The sequence below is a fragment of the Xenopus laevis genome, chromosome 7L (genome assembly GCF_017654675.1).
Source record: "Xenopus laevis strain J_2021 chromosome 7L, Xenopus_laevis_v10.1, whole genome shotgun sequence".
In the NCBI taxonomy this organism is placed as follows: Eukaryota; Metazoa; Chordata; class Amphibia; order Anura; family Pipidae; genus Xenopus; species Xenopus laevis.
The window spans coordinates 4,148,100-4,160,538 of record NC_054383.1 but is presented as its reverse complement, the minus strand read 5'-3'; the positions used below and the strand labels follow the sequence as shown (position 1 = coordinate 4,160,538).

General features: G+C 43.5%; 1 protein-coding gene across 3 annotated transcripts; it reads left to right on the top strand.

Moving 5' to 3' along the window:
• Positions 1-1,621: 1,621 nt before the first annotated feature.
• LOC108695702 (pancreatic lipase-related protein 2) lies at positions 1,622-10,789 on the top strand. Of its 3 annotated transcripts, none has more exons than XM_041570151.1 (14): positions 1,622-1,726; positions 1,951-2,044; positions 2,642-2,796; positions 2,926-3,051; positions 4,513-4,653; positions 4,861-4,969; positions 5,729-5,839; positions 6,206-6,289; positions 6,695-6,813; positions 7,588-7,717; positions 9,229-9,340; positions 9,787-9,954; positions 10,032-10,127; positions 10,446-10,789. In XM_041570151.1, the coding sequence occupies exons 2-13, from the start codon at positions 1,960-1,962 to the stop codon at positions 10,105-10,107; spliced, it is 1,416 nt and encodes a 471-aa protein (XP_041426085.1). In that variant the 5' UTR covers positions 1,622-1,726; positions 1,951-1,959; the 3' UTR covers positions 10,108-10,127; positions 10,446-10,789. The 3 variants fall into 3 exon arrangements, with proteins under 3 accessions (XP_041426085.1, XP_041426084.1, XP_041426086.1); XM_041570150.1 differs by having other exon boundaries at positions 1,668-1,815; XM_041570152.1 differs by lacking the exon at positions 10,032-10,127 and having other exon boundaries at positions 1,670-1,815.
• Positions 10,790-12,439: the final 1,650 nt, after the last annotated feature.

Genomic DNA, 12,439 nt, shown 5'->3' with positions numbered 1-12,439 from the left:
TTAGGGGGAGATTTGGGGTGAGTGTTTATTTGTGCCCTGGGTACCCCTGGAACTATAGCAGGGTGACTGTTACCCCAATGTTTCTATATATCTGTAACCTTGTTATGAGCTAAGGGGGCCCAGTCTGAAGGTCAGTTAGGGGGGAGATTTGGGGTGAGTGTTTATTTGTACCCTGGGTACCCCTGGAACTATAGCAGGGTGACTGTTACCCCAATGTTTCTATATATCTGTAACCTTGTTATGAGCTAAGGGGGCCCAGTCTGAAGGTCAGTTAGGGGGGAGATTTGGGGTGAGTGTTTATTTGTACCCTGGGTACCCCTGGAACTATAGCAGGGTGACACCCCAATGTTTCTATATATCTGTAACCTTGTTATGAGCTAAGGGGGCCCAGTCTGAAGGTCAGTTAGGGGGAGATTTGGGGTGAGTGTTTATTTGTGCCCTGGGTACCCCTGGAACTATAGCAGGGTGACTGTTACCCCAATGTTTCTATATATCTGTAACCTTGTTATGAGCTAAGGGGGCCCAGTCTGAAGGTCAGTTAGGGGGGAGATTTGGGGTGAGTGTTTATTTGTACCCTGGGTACCCCTGGAACTATAGCAGGGTGACACCCCAATGTTTCTATATATCTGTAACCTTGTTATGAGCTAAGGGGGCCCAGTCTGAAGGTCAGTTAGGGGGGAGATTTGGGGTGAGTGCTTATTTGTACCCTGGGTACCCCTGGAACTATAGCAGGGTGACACCCCAATGTTTCTATATATCTGTAACCTTGTTATGAGCTAAGGGGGCCCAGTCTGAAGGTCAGTTAGGGGGGAGATTTGGGGTGAGTGCTTATTTGTACCCTGGGTACCCCTGGAACTATAGCAGGGTGACACCCCAATGTTTCTATATATCTGTAACCTTGTTATGAGGAAGAGGCTTTGCCATGACAGCCTATTGTTAGTTTTGGGGAGCAGCACACAGATATAAGAGGAATCAGAAGAATAATTGTCTCTTGTTTATGGGCTGGAAAATTTTTGAGGATAACAATAAAGGGAGGAATTTCAGCAATGGCAGCCGAAGGCAATGGCAGGGATCCACATTGTCCTGCTTTATATAAAGTGACAGTTTGTGTACGACAGTCTGTGCCAGGGAAAGGAACATCAGTGTTTTGAAGCTGAGTTTCTTTGCTGGTAAATAGTTTGTGTTCCTTTAATTCACTGATTAAACAGTGGGTCTGAGATGCTATAGGGTCCAGGTTGTGGCCCCTCACTGTGTCCGACCCATCAGGCCTAGGCTTAGGGACAGGCACCTGTGGGACTATACAGGGCGGTGAGACCATCTCTTGTCTACACAATGTGTGGGGTTTAGCCCACAAGCAGCATCAGAGAATGAGCCAGCAATAGGCTGATATTGTTGTTTGAAGGTTCAGATGTCAAACTGAAGAAACTGTGTTCATAATTGGATTTACTATTAGCTGCTAAAGGGAAAATAAAGCAAAAAAACATGAAAGAGATCTTATTTCTGAATTTACATCCCCTTTAAACTTGTGATTCAACTGGTTCCAGTTTCACGTCACCTCCTTCACTTCACAATGAGCAATTGTAGTTTATTCCTTGTTAAGAAACGGTGCCGAGTCGCATCCTCCCTCTGACACTGCGACTGCCCCTTATTTGTTTATTGGGGCAGATAAAAGGGGCAGTTGCCCAGCAGAGCCCGGGGCAGTGACACCGAGGAGCCCCCAGTGCAGGTAAGTACAAGAAGGGAGTTGCAATCTGTAGCCGGACTTTCCTACATCTGTTTCTTGTCTCTGGTTGCGACTGCCGATACTACACACAGGTGAGTGGGAAGTGCTGAGAGTTGGGAATCTAAACCTGTGTGTTTGCTGGGCCAGTGAGCTAGCAATCTAAATTAAACTGAACCCCCAACAATTAGCACATCTGTCATTTGTCATTTTTTCCATTTTTTAAATAGGAGAACAACATGTCTGAGCCCCTCATTAACGTCTCCCTGTATCATGTGCTGGGGGTCCTAATTGTATTATATGGGCACCTTGGCATTGTTAAAGGTACAGTACATGATTATCTTACCCACTGACTGAGCAATATTGTCCTGCAAGATCACTCTATTTATAGCAGATACTGGCATATTTCTCAGGGGACTGTTCCTGCTGAATTGTGCTTAGTACAGGGAATACCTATGCTGCCATAGTTTTATGGGATCTCTCTGTACAGACTATGAGCAAACTTAGGGACTGTTCCTGCTGAATTGTGCTTAGTACAGGGAATACCTATGCTGCCATAGTTTTATGGGATCTCTCTGTACAGACTATGAGCAAATTTAGGGACTGTTCCTGCTGAATTGTGCTTAGTACAGGGAATACCTATGCTGCCATAGTTTTATGGGATCTCTCTGTACAGACTATGAGCAAACTTAGGGACTGTTCCTGCTGAATTGTGCTTAGTACAGGGGATACCTATACTGCCATAGTTTTATGGGATCTCTCTGTACAGACTATGAGCAAACTTATGGGACTGTTCCTGCCATATTATAGAAAGTACAGTAAAATACCAGTATTGGGATTATATTATGAAATCTCACTAGAATGACACATTCACTCCAGGTTGCTCTGTCCTGCTGGAATAATACCATGTTGTTGTTTAAGGGAGGGAGGTCTGTTATAACCCCCTTGGGTGCTTCTCTGATGAACAGCCCTGGTCTTGCACCCCAGAGAGGCCATTGGCAGCTTTGCCCTGGAGCCCTGAGAAGATTAATACCCGTTTCTTCCTCCACACAAGGCAGAACCGCTGGCAACATCAGGTAAAAAAGAATGTCACTAAAAGATCCCCAGTCCTAATTATGATTAATGCCCCTTATTTCTTTTGGTCCCTATTATGCCTCCGAGCTCAACCTACAGTCACTAACCAATTCTTGTATTTTCTCCTCTAGATAATCAGTGCCCGGAATCTTGCCAGCATTAAAGCGTCAGCCTTTCGGACAAATAGAAATACTCACTTTATTGTGCATGGGATGGGAGACAAAGCAGAGAAGAACTGGGTCCCGAAAATGTGCAAGGTATAGACTCTTATGGTGGGGAAATCTGCTTGCAGAGCATGATGGGAGTCATAAATACCAACTAGTACTACCACTATAGCCTGCTGAATTATGCTTAGTACAGGGGAAACCTATACTGCCATAGTTTTATGGGATCTCTCTGTACAGACTATGAGCAAACTTAGGGGACTGTTCCTGCTGAATTGTGCTTAGTACAGGGAATACCTATGCTGCCATAGTTTTATGGGATCTCTCTGTACAGACTATAAGCAAACTTAGGGGACTGTTCCTGCTGAATTGTGCTTAGTACAGGGAATACCTATGCTGCCATAGTTTAATGGGATCGCTATGTACAGACTATGATCAAATTTAGGGACTGTTCCTGCTGAATTGTGCTTAGTACAGGGAATACCTATGCTGCCATAGTTTTATGGGATCTCTCTGTACAGACTATAAGCAAACTTAGGGGACTGTTCCTGCTGAATTGTGCTTAGTACAGGGAATACCTATGCTGCCATAGTTTTATGGGATCTCTCTGTACAGACTATAAGCAAACTTAGGGGACTGTTCCTGCTGAATTGTGCTTAGTACAGGGAATACCTATGCTGCCATAGTTTTATGGGATCTCTCTGTACAGACTATAAGCAAACTTAGGGGACTGTTCCTGCTGAATTGTGCTTAGTACAGGGGATACCTATACTGCCATAGTTTTATGGGATCTCTCTGTACAGACTATGGGCAAACTTAGGGGACCGTTCCTGCTGAATTGTGCTTAGTACAGGGGAATACCTATGCTGTCATAGTTTAATGGGATCTCTCTGTACAGACTATGAGCAAACTTAGGGGCTGTTCCTGCTGAATTGTGCTTAGTACAGGGAATACCTATGCTGCCATAGTTTTATGGGATCTCTCTGTACAGACTATAAGCAAACTTAGGGACTGTTCCTGCTGAATTGTGCTTAGTACAGGGAATACCTATGCTGTCATAGTTTTATGGGATCTCTCTGTACAGACTATAAGCAAACTTAGGGGACTGTTCCTGCTGAATTGTGCTTAGTACAGGGAATACCTATGCTGCCATAGTTTTATGGGATCTCTCTGTACAGACTATAAGCAAACTTAGGGACTGTTCCTGCTGAATTGTGCTTAGTACATGGAATACCTATGCTGCCATAGTTTTATGGGATCTCTCTGTACAGACTATAAGCAAACTTAGGGGACTGTTCCTGCTGAATTGTGCTTAGTACAGGGAATACCTATGCTGCCATAGTTTAATGGGATCTCTCTGTACAGACTATGAGCAAACTTAGGGGCTGTTCCTGCTGAATTGTGCTTAGTACAGGGAATACCTATGCTGCCATAGTTTAATGGGATCTCTCTGTACAGACTATGAACAAACTTAGGGGCTGTTCCTGCCCTTGCCCAGTGCCAGGAGATACAGTATAATAATAATAACACCTACTTTGCACTTGTCTCCCTTAGGCAATTCTAGAGGAGGAAGATGCCAACTGCATTGGGGTAGACTGGCACGACGGCTCGGGGTGGATATTTATTTACGTACAAGCTCTGAATAACGCTCGTGTGGTTGGCGCAGAGGTCGCGTATCTGTTAAAAGTGCTTTGGGTAAGTCCTGATCCAGACATGACCCATGTACAGTATCAGAGCCACCCAATGATGCGCCTTTCATGATGTCACAGGGCGTGACTGTGTGACTTCACTGGAAGTGCCCAAATCCATGTAATGATGTCATGAATGTTGGCAGATTACACTATAAGTGGGTCCCTCTCTGCCAGTGGAACCATCTACACAATGTCATCAATTTCTTCCCAGGAAAATCTCCGCTACCCGGCGTCCAAAGTGCATCTCATTGGGCACAGCCTGGGGGCACACGTTGCAGGGGAGGTCGGCAGGAGGCATCAAGGAATAGCGAGAATCACTGGTACGTGGCATTTATATCAGTACTACTAACTGGCTGGTAGGTGGCATTTATATCAGTACTACTAACTGGCTGGTAGGTGGCATTTATATCAGTACTACTAACTGGCTGGTAGGTGGCATTTATATCAGTACTACTAACTGGCTGGTAGGTGGCATTTATATCAGTACTACTAACTGGCTGGTAGGTGGCATTTATATCAGTACTACTAACTGGCAAGGGGTGCTGGGAGGTCAGGCAGCAGCACCCAGGGCTTCAGTGGGAGCAGGTCTAGATTGGTGAGTCCCACCACGTTTATTCGCAGTGTCAACCCCAGTCTGAGCCTGTATGGCCGGCTTTAGTCTACTTGCTGGTGTCCTTGACTGCACCCCCAAACCGAGCAGTCCTATTGGCTGCATTCTGCTGTCACTATCACGAAAATGTAATATAAGCGTCATCATACTGAAATAAGACACTTTCTAAATACAACCAATTAAAAATTCAGCATCGTTTCTGAAATAATCAAGTTTATCTTCACTATTCCTGTTTCTCTTCATTCTGTCTTCATGCAGCAGTTGGGTGTCAGATATTCACTGACAGTTAGATCCAATATATCTTATAGGGGGGCTCCTTTTCTAGCAGATGTATTAGAGCTATATTATATTATGTTATATAAAATTTTTATTTTCACAATAGTTCCCCTGAAATATATAAATGGACATGGGGGGGAGGTGAGCTGGGCCGGTAACAATGGAACGAGTAACTAACGAGTACTAACTGCAGGCTTAGATCCAGCCAGACATTACTTTGAGAACGCCCCAGCGGAGGTCAGACTCGACTCAACAGACGCAGCCTTCGTAGATGTGATACACACTGACACGGGTCCACTTATCGGTAAGAAGACTATAAATGGGCGCAGCTTTCATACTAATAGTAATATATATATACATATATTGCAGCTCTTCTGAGCCCTTTGCAAACATTTTTTATTCTTTTTAGTGTTCATGAGATTATCACTTTTACACCGCAAATATATGTCTAAGAGAAAAAAACATTAATAAAAATGACAAAAGTTCTCCAAACTCTGAAATGTTCTATATCTGCTCACTGGCCTCACAGGCAGAATGACAGTAGAGACCACAGATATATACAGTATATATAGTAGGGACCAATCAGCCAGCTGCTCCAGGCCTATCACAGCGCAGCCAGGACTGACTGACATGGACATGCATTAACTTGCTCCTCCCATCTATTCTCCAGGACTCGGTATAATGATGCCGATTGGTCACCTCGATTTTTACCCTAATGGAGGCAAACGCATGATTGGCTGTCCCAACAAGCTGGGTAAGAGTCTGGGAATGGAGGGAATTGGTGAGCGGCTGCCCAATAGGGTTGCCACCTTTTCTGGAAAAAAATACCTTCCTATATATTTATCTATTTTCCCTATTCATAACATTGGGATCAATCTACTGCCCATGGGGGGCGGGGTTGGCAGTAGGAACAGGACTGGCCGTCTCATACATTATGGGCTCAGTTCAGTCAGTGGCCATCGGGCAAGTACTTTATCTTCCTCAGGAACAAACTGTCTTGCCCTAAATTTCCCTTAGTTTTCGGAGCCTCATCCTATATATAAATACGGCCCTTTAATGCACCTCTGTCAGTACCAAGTGGATACGCAGTTATTTCCACCACTGGGAGCTGCTCATCAGAACCCTCAAGCCTTCACTATTTGTTATTATTTTATACCAGTATTGATTGAGAGTGTGTTGTGCCATCACCTCCGTGCCGTGGACTACTACCTTGAGAGTATCAAGAGTCCAGAGGGATTCCTGGGTTACCCATGTGACAGCTACAACTCTTTCAGCTATGTAAGTCACCTGAATCCCAACCTCCAATCTGTAAGTCACCTGACACTCAACTTCCTCTCTGTAAATCACCTGACACTCAACTTCCTCTCTGTAAGTCACCTGACTCTCAACTTCCTCTCTGTAAGTCATCTGACTCCCAACTTCCTCTCTGTAAGTCACCTGACTCTTAACTTCCTCTCTGTAAGTCACCTGCCACTTAACTTCCTCTCTTTAAGTCACCTGACGCTCAACTTCCTCTCTGTAAGTCATTTGACTCTTAACTTCCTCTCTGTAAGTCACCTGACTCTCAACTTCCTCTCTGTAAGTCACCTGACTCTCAACTTCCTCTCTGTAAGTCACCTGGCTCTCAACTTCCTCTCTGTAAGTCACCTGACTCTCAACTTCCTCTCTGTAAGTCATCTGACTCTTAACTTCCTCTCTGTAAGTCATCTGACTCTTAACTTCCTCTCTGTAAGTCATCTGACTCTCAACTTCCTCTCTGTAAGTCACCTGACTCTCAACTTCCTCTCTGTAAGTCACCTGACTCTCAACTTCCTCTCTGTAAGTCACCTGACTCTCAGTAAGTTCCATTACTTTCCCTAGGTAAGTCTCAGCGTCCAACACTTGTTCGTCTCACTCACTGGCCGATCACATGGATCATAATAAAAAGTACAATTTAGAATAAAAAACATTCTTTGTAAGGAGTCAGGATTCTAATGAAGAGATTTAGTGTATTGTCTCTCCGTGTAACTCTGTGTCTCCTATAAGTGACTGATATTTATCTTTCTTTTCCAGGGCTCCTGTTTCCCGTGTCCCAAGAGCGGGTGCAGCCTCATGGGACACTTTTCCCAGTTGCCTCCGACACTCTCAGCCACACCCCAAATATTTTATTTGAACACCGGTGGAAGTATCTCCCGCCTCTCCAGTAAGTTTCCATGTTAGAGTCGCTCTCAGAAGGAGAAGGACATTGTGGGTACAGAACATATTGACAACACACAATTGATTTCTGTTCCATGTTGGCTGTGCAAAAAGATTAAATCACATGATTCTCTCTGTCCAATGGCAGACAGGGCCATACCTCCCAACTGTCCTGTTTTCAGCGGGACAGTCCCGCTTTTGACAGCTCAACCCGCAGTTCTGCGTTTAAAATGAAAAGTCACGTTTTTCTCTGCACTGAACAGCCAGAAAAAGAAACAAAGTTTCTAACTTAATTGGCTTTTGGCAGAGAGCCCAGAACAGCCGCAGCTGCAGATAAGATACTTTTGTAACAATTTTGAGATAAGCAAATAAGTAATTGTAACAATTTAGATAAGGAGGTCCCTTGGGAGAAGTTAGACTCACAGCTTAAAGGGCAATTCACCTTCATTAACAAAACGGTAATAACTAAAAAAACACCGAAATATGTTCAAACTTTCATAACCTGCCAAACTTTGTAAAAGGAACATGGTAATTAGGGGTGTGGCCACAAAAAATGGTTGTGGTCAAAAAAATTGCTGTGCTATGCACGGCCAGCTTTTTTGTCCCTCTTTTTATTTACAAAATGTTGGGAGGTGTGGACATGGCATTAGAAGAGAATAACTCTGCATCAGCAATGCAAATATATAGTGAATAAAGTACCCCCTATTGTAAAATAATTCACAAGGATTTCCATGTCCATATAAAAGTACGAGGCCGAAGGCTGAGTGTTTTTATACAGGTCATGGAACTCCGAGGTTACTTCTAATATCCTCATATTTTCCAACAAGAGGTACTTTATTTATTATAATACACAAGTTTTAGTGAGTCATGTGACAGAAATGACATCAGTAGTCACTGTTTATAACTGATGACATCACTAGTCACTGTTGGGTCACTGTGCTGTATATTCCTGGGGTTACATATTCCTGGGGTCACTGTGCCGTATATTCCTGGGGTCACTGTGCTGTATATTCCTGGGGTCACTGTGCTGTATATTCCCGGGGTCACTGTGCTGTATATTCCTGGGGTCACTGTGCTGTATATTCCTGGGGTCACTGTGCTGTATATTCCTGGGGTCACTGTGCTGTATATTCCTGGGGTCACTGTGCTGTATATTCCCGGGGTCACTGTGCTGTATATTCCTGGGGTCACTGTGCTGTATATTCCTGGGGTCACTGTGCTGTATATTCCCAGGGTCACTGTGCTGTATATTCCTGGGGTCACTGTGCTGTATTTTCCTGGGGTCACTGTGCTGTATATTCCTGGGGTCACTGTGCTGTATATTCCTGGGGTCACTGTGCTGTATATTCCTGGGGTCATTGTGCTGAATATTCCCGGGGTCACTGTGCTGAATACTCCTGGGGTCACTGTGCTGTATATTCCTGGGGACACTGTGTCATGTAATTCTGGGGGCACAGTGCCACAGGGCAATATATTTATTATTCTAACAATATACCCCATGACTATTAATCCTCACAGGATGGAGATATAAAGTTTCAGTCACTTTATATGGAACAAGAACCTTCAAGGGACGGTTCTATGTGATTCTACCTGCAGCCAGAGGGGCCACATGGGAATATGAAATTGTAAGGTAAGGGGCCCTCGAATTCGTCCTCTTTGTGTCCCATCCCCCAACTCCCTATTCTGTTCTGTAGGAAACATAACAATGGATTTCCCAGAATGGCCCTTATTCTATTATCACAGGTTCTAGTGATCCACTCGTAGATCAAAATATTCAGTTTTGTGACACGTTCAGCCAAAGATCTTCATGTGCCGCAGCCAAGAGTTTATTTGTGTTCCTGGCAGCCTTTTGGGGCATTCCATTATGCTCATTAGATTGCAACACCAGAACTTGATGGAAATGGGCCGACCTGCCTGAACAACAAAATAGTTTTATCTATTGTAATTTCCACTGATTAAAACTAATGTTGTCTCCCATTGGCCCATAAAGTCTGGCTGCTGAAGCATGCTGGGATTTGTAGTTCACCAGCCTGGGAATCTCCCCGTTATTCTCCTTTTCTCTACCTCTGTTTACAGGAATGGCCCCTCCTATGGAAACACCTTTTCTGGATTCATTGACCTGGAACTGTCACTGGGTAGAATGAACCACGTGACCTGCAAGTGGAAACCAATCCTCTTAAACTTATTTAGTCACCAGTTTGGGGCACAGCGGATAGAGATACAGAGCGGAAAGGACGGGAAGGTGTAAGTGACTCTAAGAGATTGGGGTTCATATTGCCCAACAGGGAGGCGCAATAATCTAATCTAACCTAATCTTTTAGTGAGGAGCTGCAATTAAAGGGGAAATTAATCCTGCAAAAAAGTGACCCCCCAGGATGTCTGATCTTGGCGTTATAAGGAAAGAGAAGCTTCTCAGGGTATGATTATTAACCGCAGGACATCATTTTGCATTCCTGGACCCCCCAGAAAAGTATATTTTAGGCTCAACCACCCCAAGAGCAGCACATGATCCCATTCACAGACACAGTCAGATGGGGAGGGTGGAAAGTAGGAATCTTACCAGGGACCCTCACACTTGGGGTGTCTGTTTTCTAGGTCTATCCGTTTTCTAGGGCAATTTTGCAGCAGGGTGGAGGGTTGGTTTGCAGAAAAGGCCCACGACTCTCTATAATCATAAATTGTTTTGGTGTTCATTATATGAACCATTACTTCCCCTTTATTTTGTTTCCTTGCAGCTCTGCATTCTGTGGCAGTGGCACAGTGAGAGAAGGTGTTGTACAGAAGCTGACGCTTTGCTGAGACCCCACAGTCATCACCTGCTTATCAGTCCTATAACCTCCGTGCTGGACTCACTATGCCACCAACACGCTGCTCCCCCCAATCAGCCCACCATCAGGAACCACTTCCATAACTCTAGGAACCCCATCCAGTTTTCCATTATTCCTGAATGGGACTGGGAAGCTGTAGGGGCCTGAAACCTGCTCCCAAATGCACCAAAATTCACTCCAAATACCCAGTACATGTATTTATATGGCAAAATATATATCAGGGTAATAAATAAACCAGAATTTATCCCTTTTTTAATCTAAATCAGGATATACAATATTTATGATCATATTTATACGGTAGCTTTAGCTCTTTTCTGCCTGTGTTTATTACTTCCCCTTTATTGCAGAAGCCATAAAGGAGCTCTTATAATAATGTGATGCCCTGCTCGGAGCTGCTCACAGTTGCCACATAAAGAGTTTTTTCCTGTATCAGATCCTAAAGGCCAAAGCAAAGTTGCACTAATATTTCTGTTTAAACTCAATTTAAAGGGGAACTCAGGCGATAAAACCAAAATTTGATAAAGAGGCCACATAACACAGAAGCCTCTAATATACCCATCACAGTTACCTGTTTCTTCACAAAGTATGAATAAATTGCATTTTCTATGCTGAAATCCAGCTGTATAACAGTTCTTCTCTTTCTGCATCATTTGAAATCCTGGCAGGGAAGGAGGGACTAAACACTGATGTTACACATTATAACAACTTCTCCACAGCTTACAGACAGCATGCAGGAACTACATAACCCACAATGCATTGCACTGGGATGTTCCTTTCCTTATTAAGATCATATGTGCAGGGAATTGTGGAGTTTGGAGGATGCAGGCTGAGGACAGATGGCTGTTGATACAAAGTAACAGTAGTCAGACAGCTCAGCAAAGTAGTCAGACAAATCAGCAGGAGAGCAGGGGGCTGGGCTTAGGGAACTGTCAGAAACCAATAAAAATAATGAAAAGTCTGAATATTTTCTAATTGATATAGTTGCTTGAGATTATGTTTACTTTTCAAAAAGCTTAAAGGGCATGTAAAGGCAAAAAAATAAAATCCTATTTTTACTTTCTTTAATGAAAAAGAAAACTATCTCCAATATTTATGAATTAAAAAAAAGTGTACTGTTTTTTTTTTTTTTTTATAAGAAACCTGACTGTATGCAGTGAAATTCTCCCTTCATTTACTGCTGTGGATAGGAATTGTCAGACGGTCCCTAACTGCTCTGCAGGGAAACAATCATACTTATGAACAGCAGGTGGAGCCCCCGCCTTACTTCCCAGCCATGCAGAACTCAAGCAGCTTTGTTTGTTTCCCTGTAGAGCAGTCGGCGACTGTGTAGAGATTTGTATTGGATTTTATTTTTGCCTTTACATCCCCTTTACTGTTTCCAACTCCAGCTGCAGGGACAAAGATCATGGAGCCAGAGTTAAACAGACAAACTGGGATTCTATTTGGAGGATTATTTTGCTGCAGCCACTGGTTCTGCAGAGTTGGAGAAAGTTTGTTTTAAACAATACAAAAACTATAAAATCCACATTAGATTACATGACAACACAGGACCCAGTGCAGTCTGTATATTCTGATTATTAATCAGTCTTGTTGTATCGGCTTCTGGCAGATATTATTTGACTTGTGCTGTTTTGATCATTTATGACGATCCCTAAGCAGCCCAGATCACACTGAGCATGTGCACAGTCTTGGTCTTGCAAAGATGTATAACAAAGTTACAAGATAGTGACCCCCTGTGGCCAACTTTGAAAGCATAAATCATCTGTTTGATTAGGCCTGTGGTGCAGTAAGGTTATGTTATTCTATTTTAAACTTTACTTCCCCTTTAAGTTATGTCTATGTGGAGTTTCCCTTTAAATAATATTTTCTAGTGTTTGGAAAATATTAGTTCCTAGAAGTGA

What these genes read in the sequence shown, in the direction of transcription:
- LOC108695702 (XM_041570151.1), top strand. Translation starts at nt 1,960, where the DNA reads ATGTCTGAGCCCCTCATTAACGTCTCCCTGTATCATGTGCTGGGGGTC. An exon ending in GCACCTTGGCATTGTTAAAG is followed by an intron (nt 2,045 to 2,641) that starts GTACAGTACATG and finishes TTGTTGTTTAAG; the next exon opens with GGAGGGAGGTCTGTTATAAC. An exon ending in GCTACAACTCTTTCAGCTAT is followed by an intron (nt 6,814 to 7,587) that starts GTAAGTCACCTG and finishes TTTCTTTTCCAG; the next exon opens with GGCTCCTGTTTCCCGTGTCC.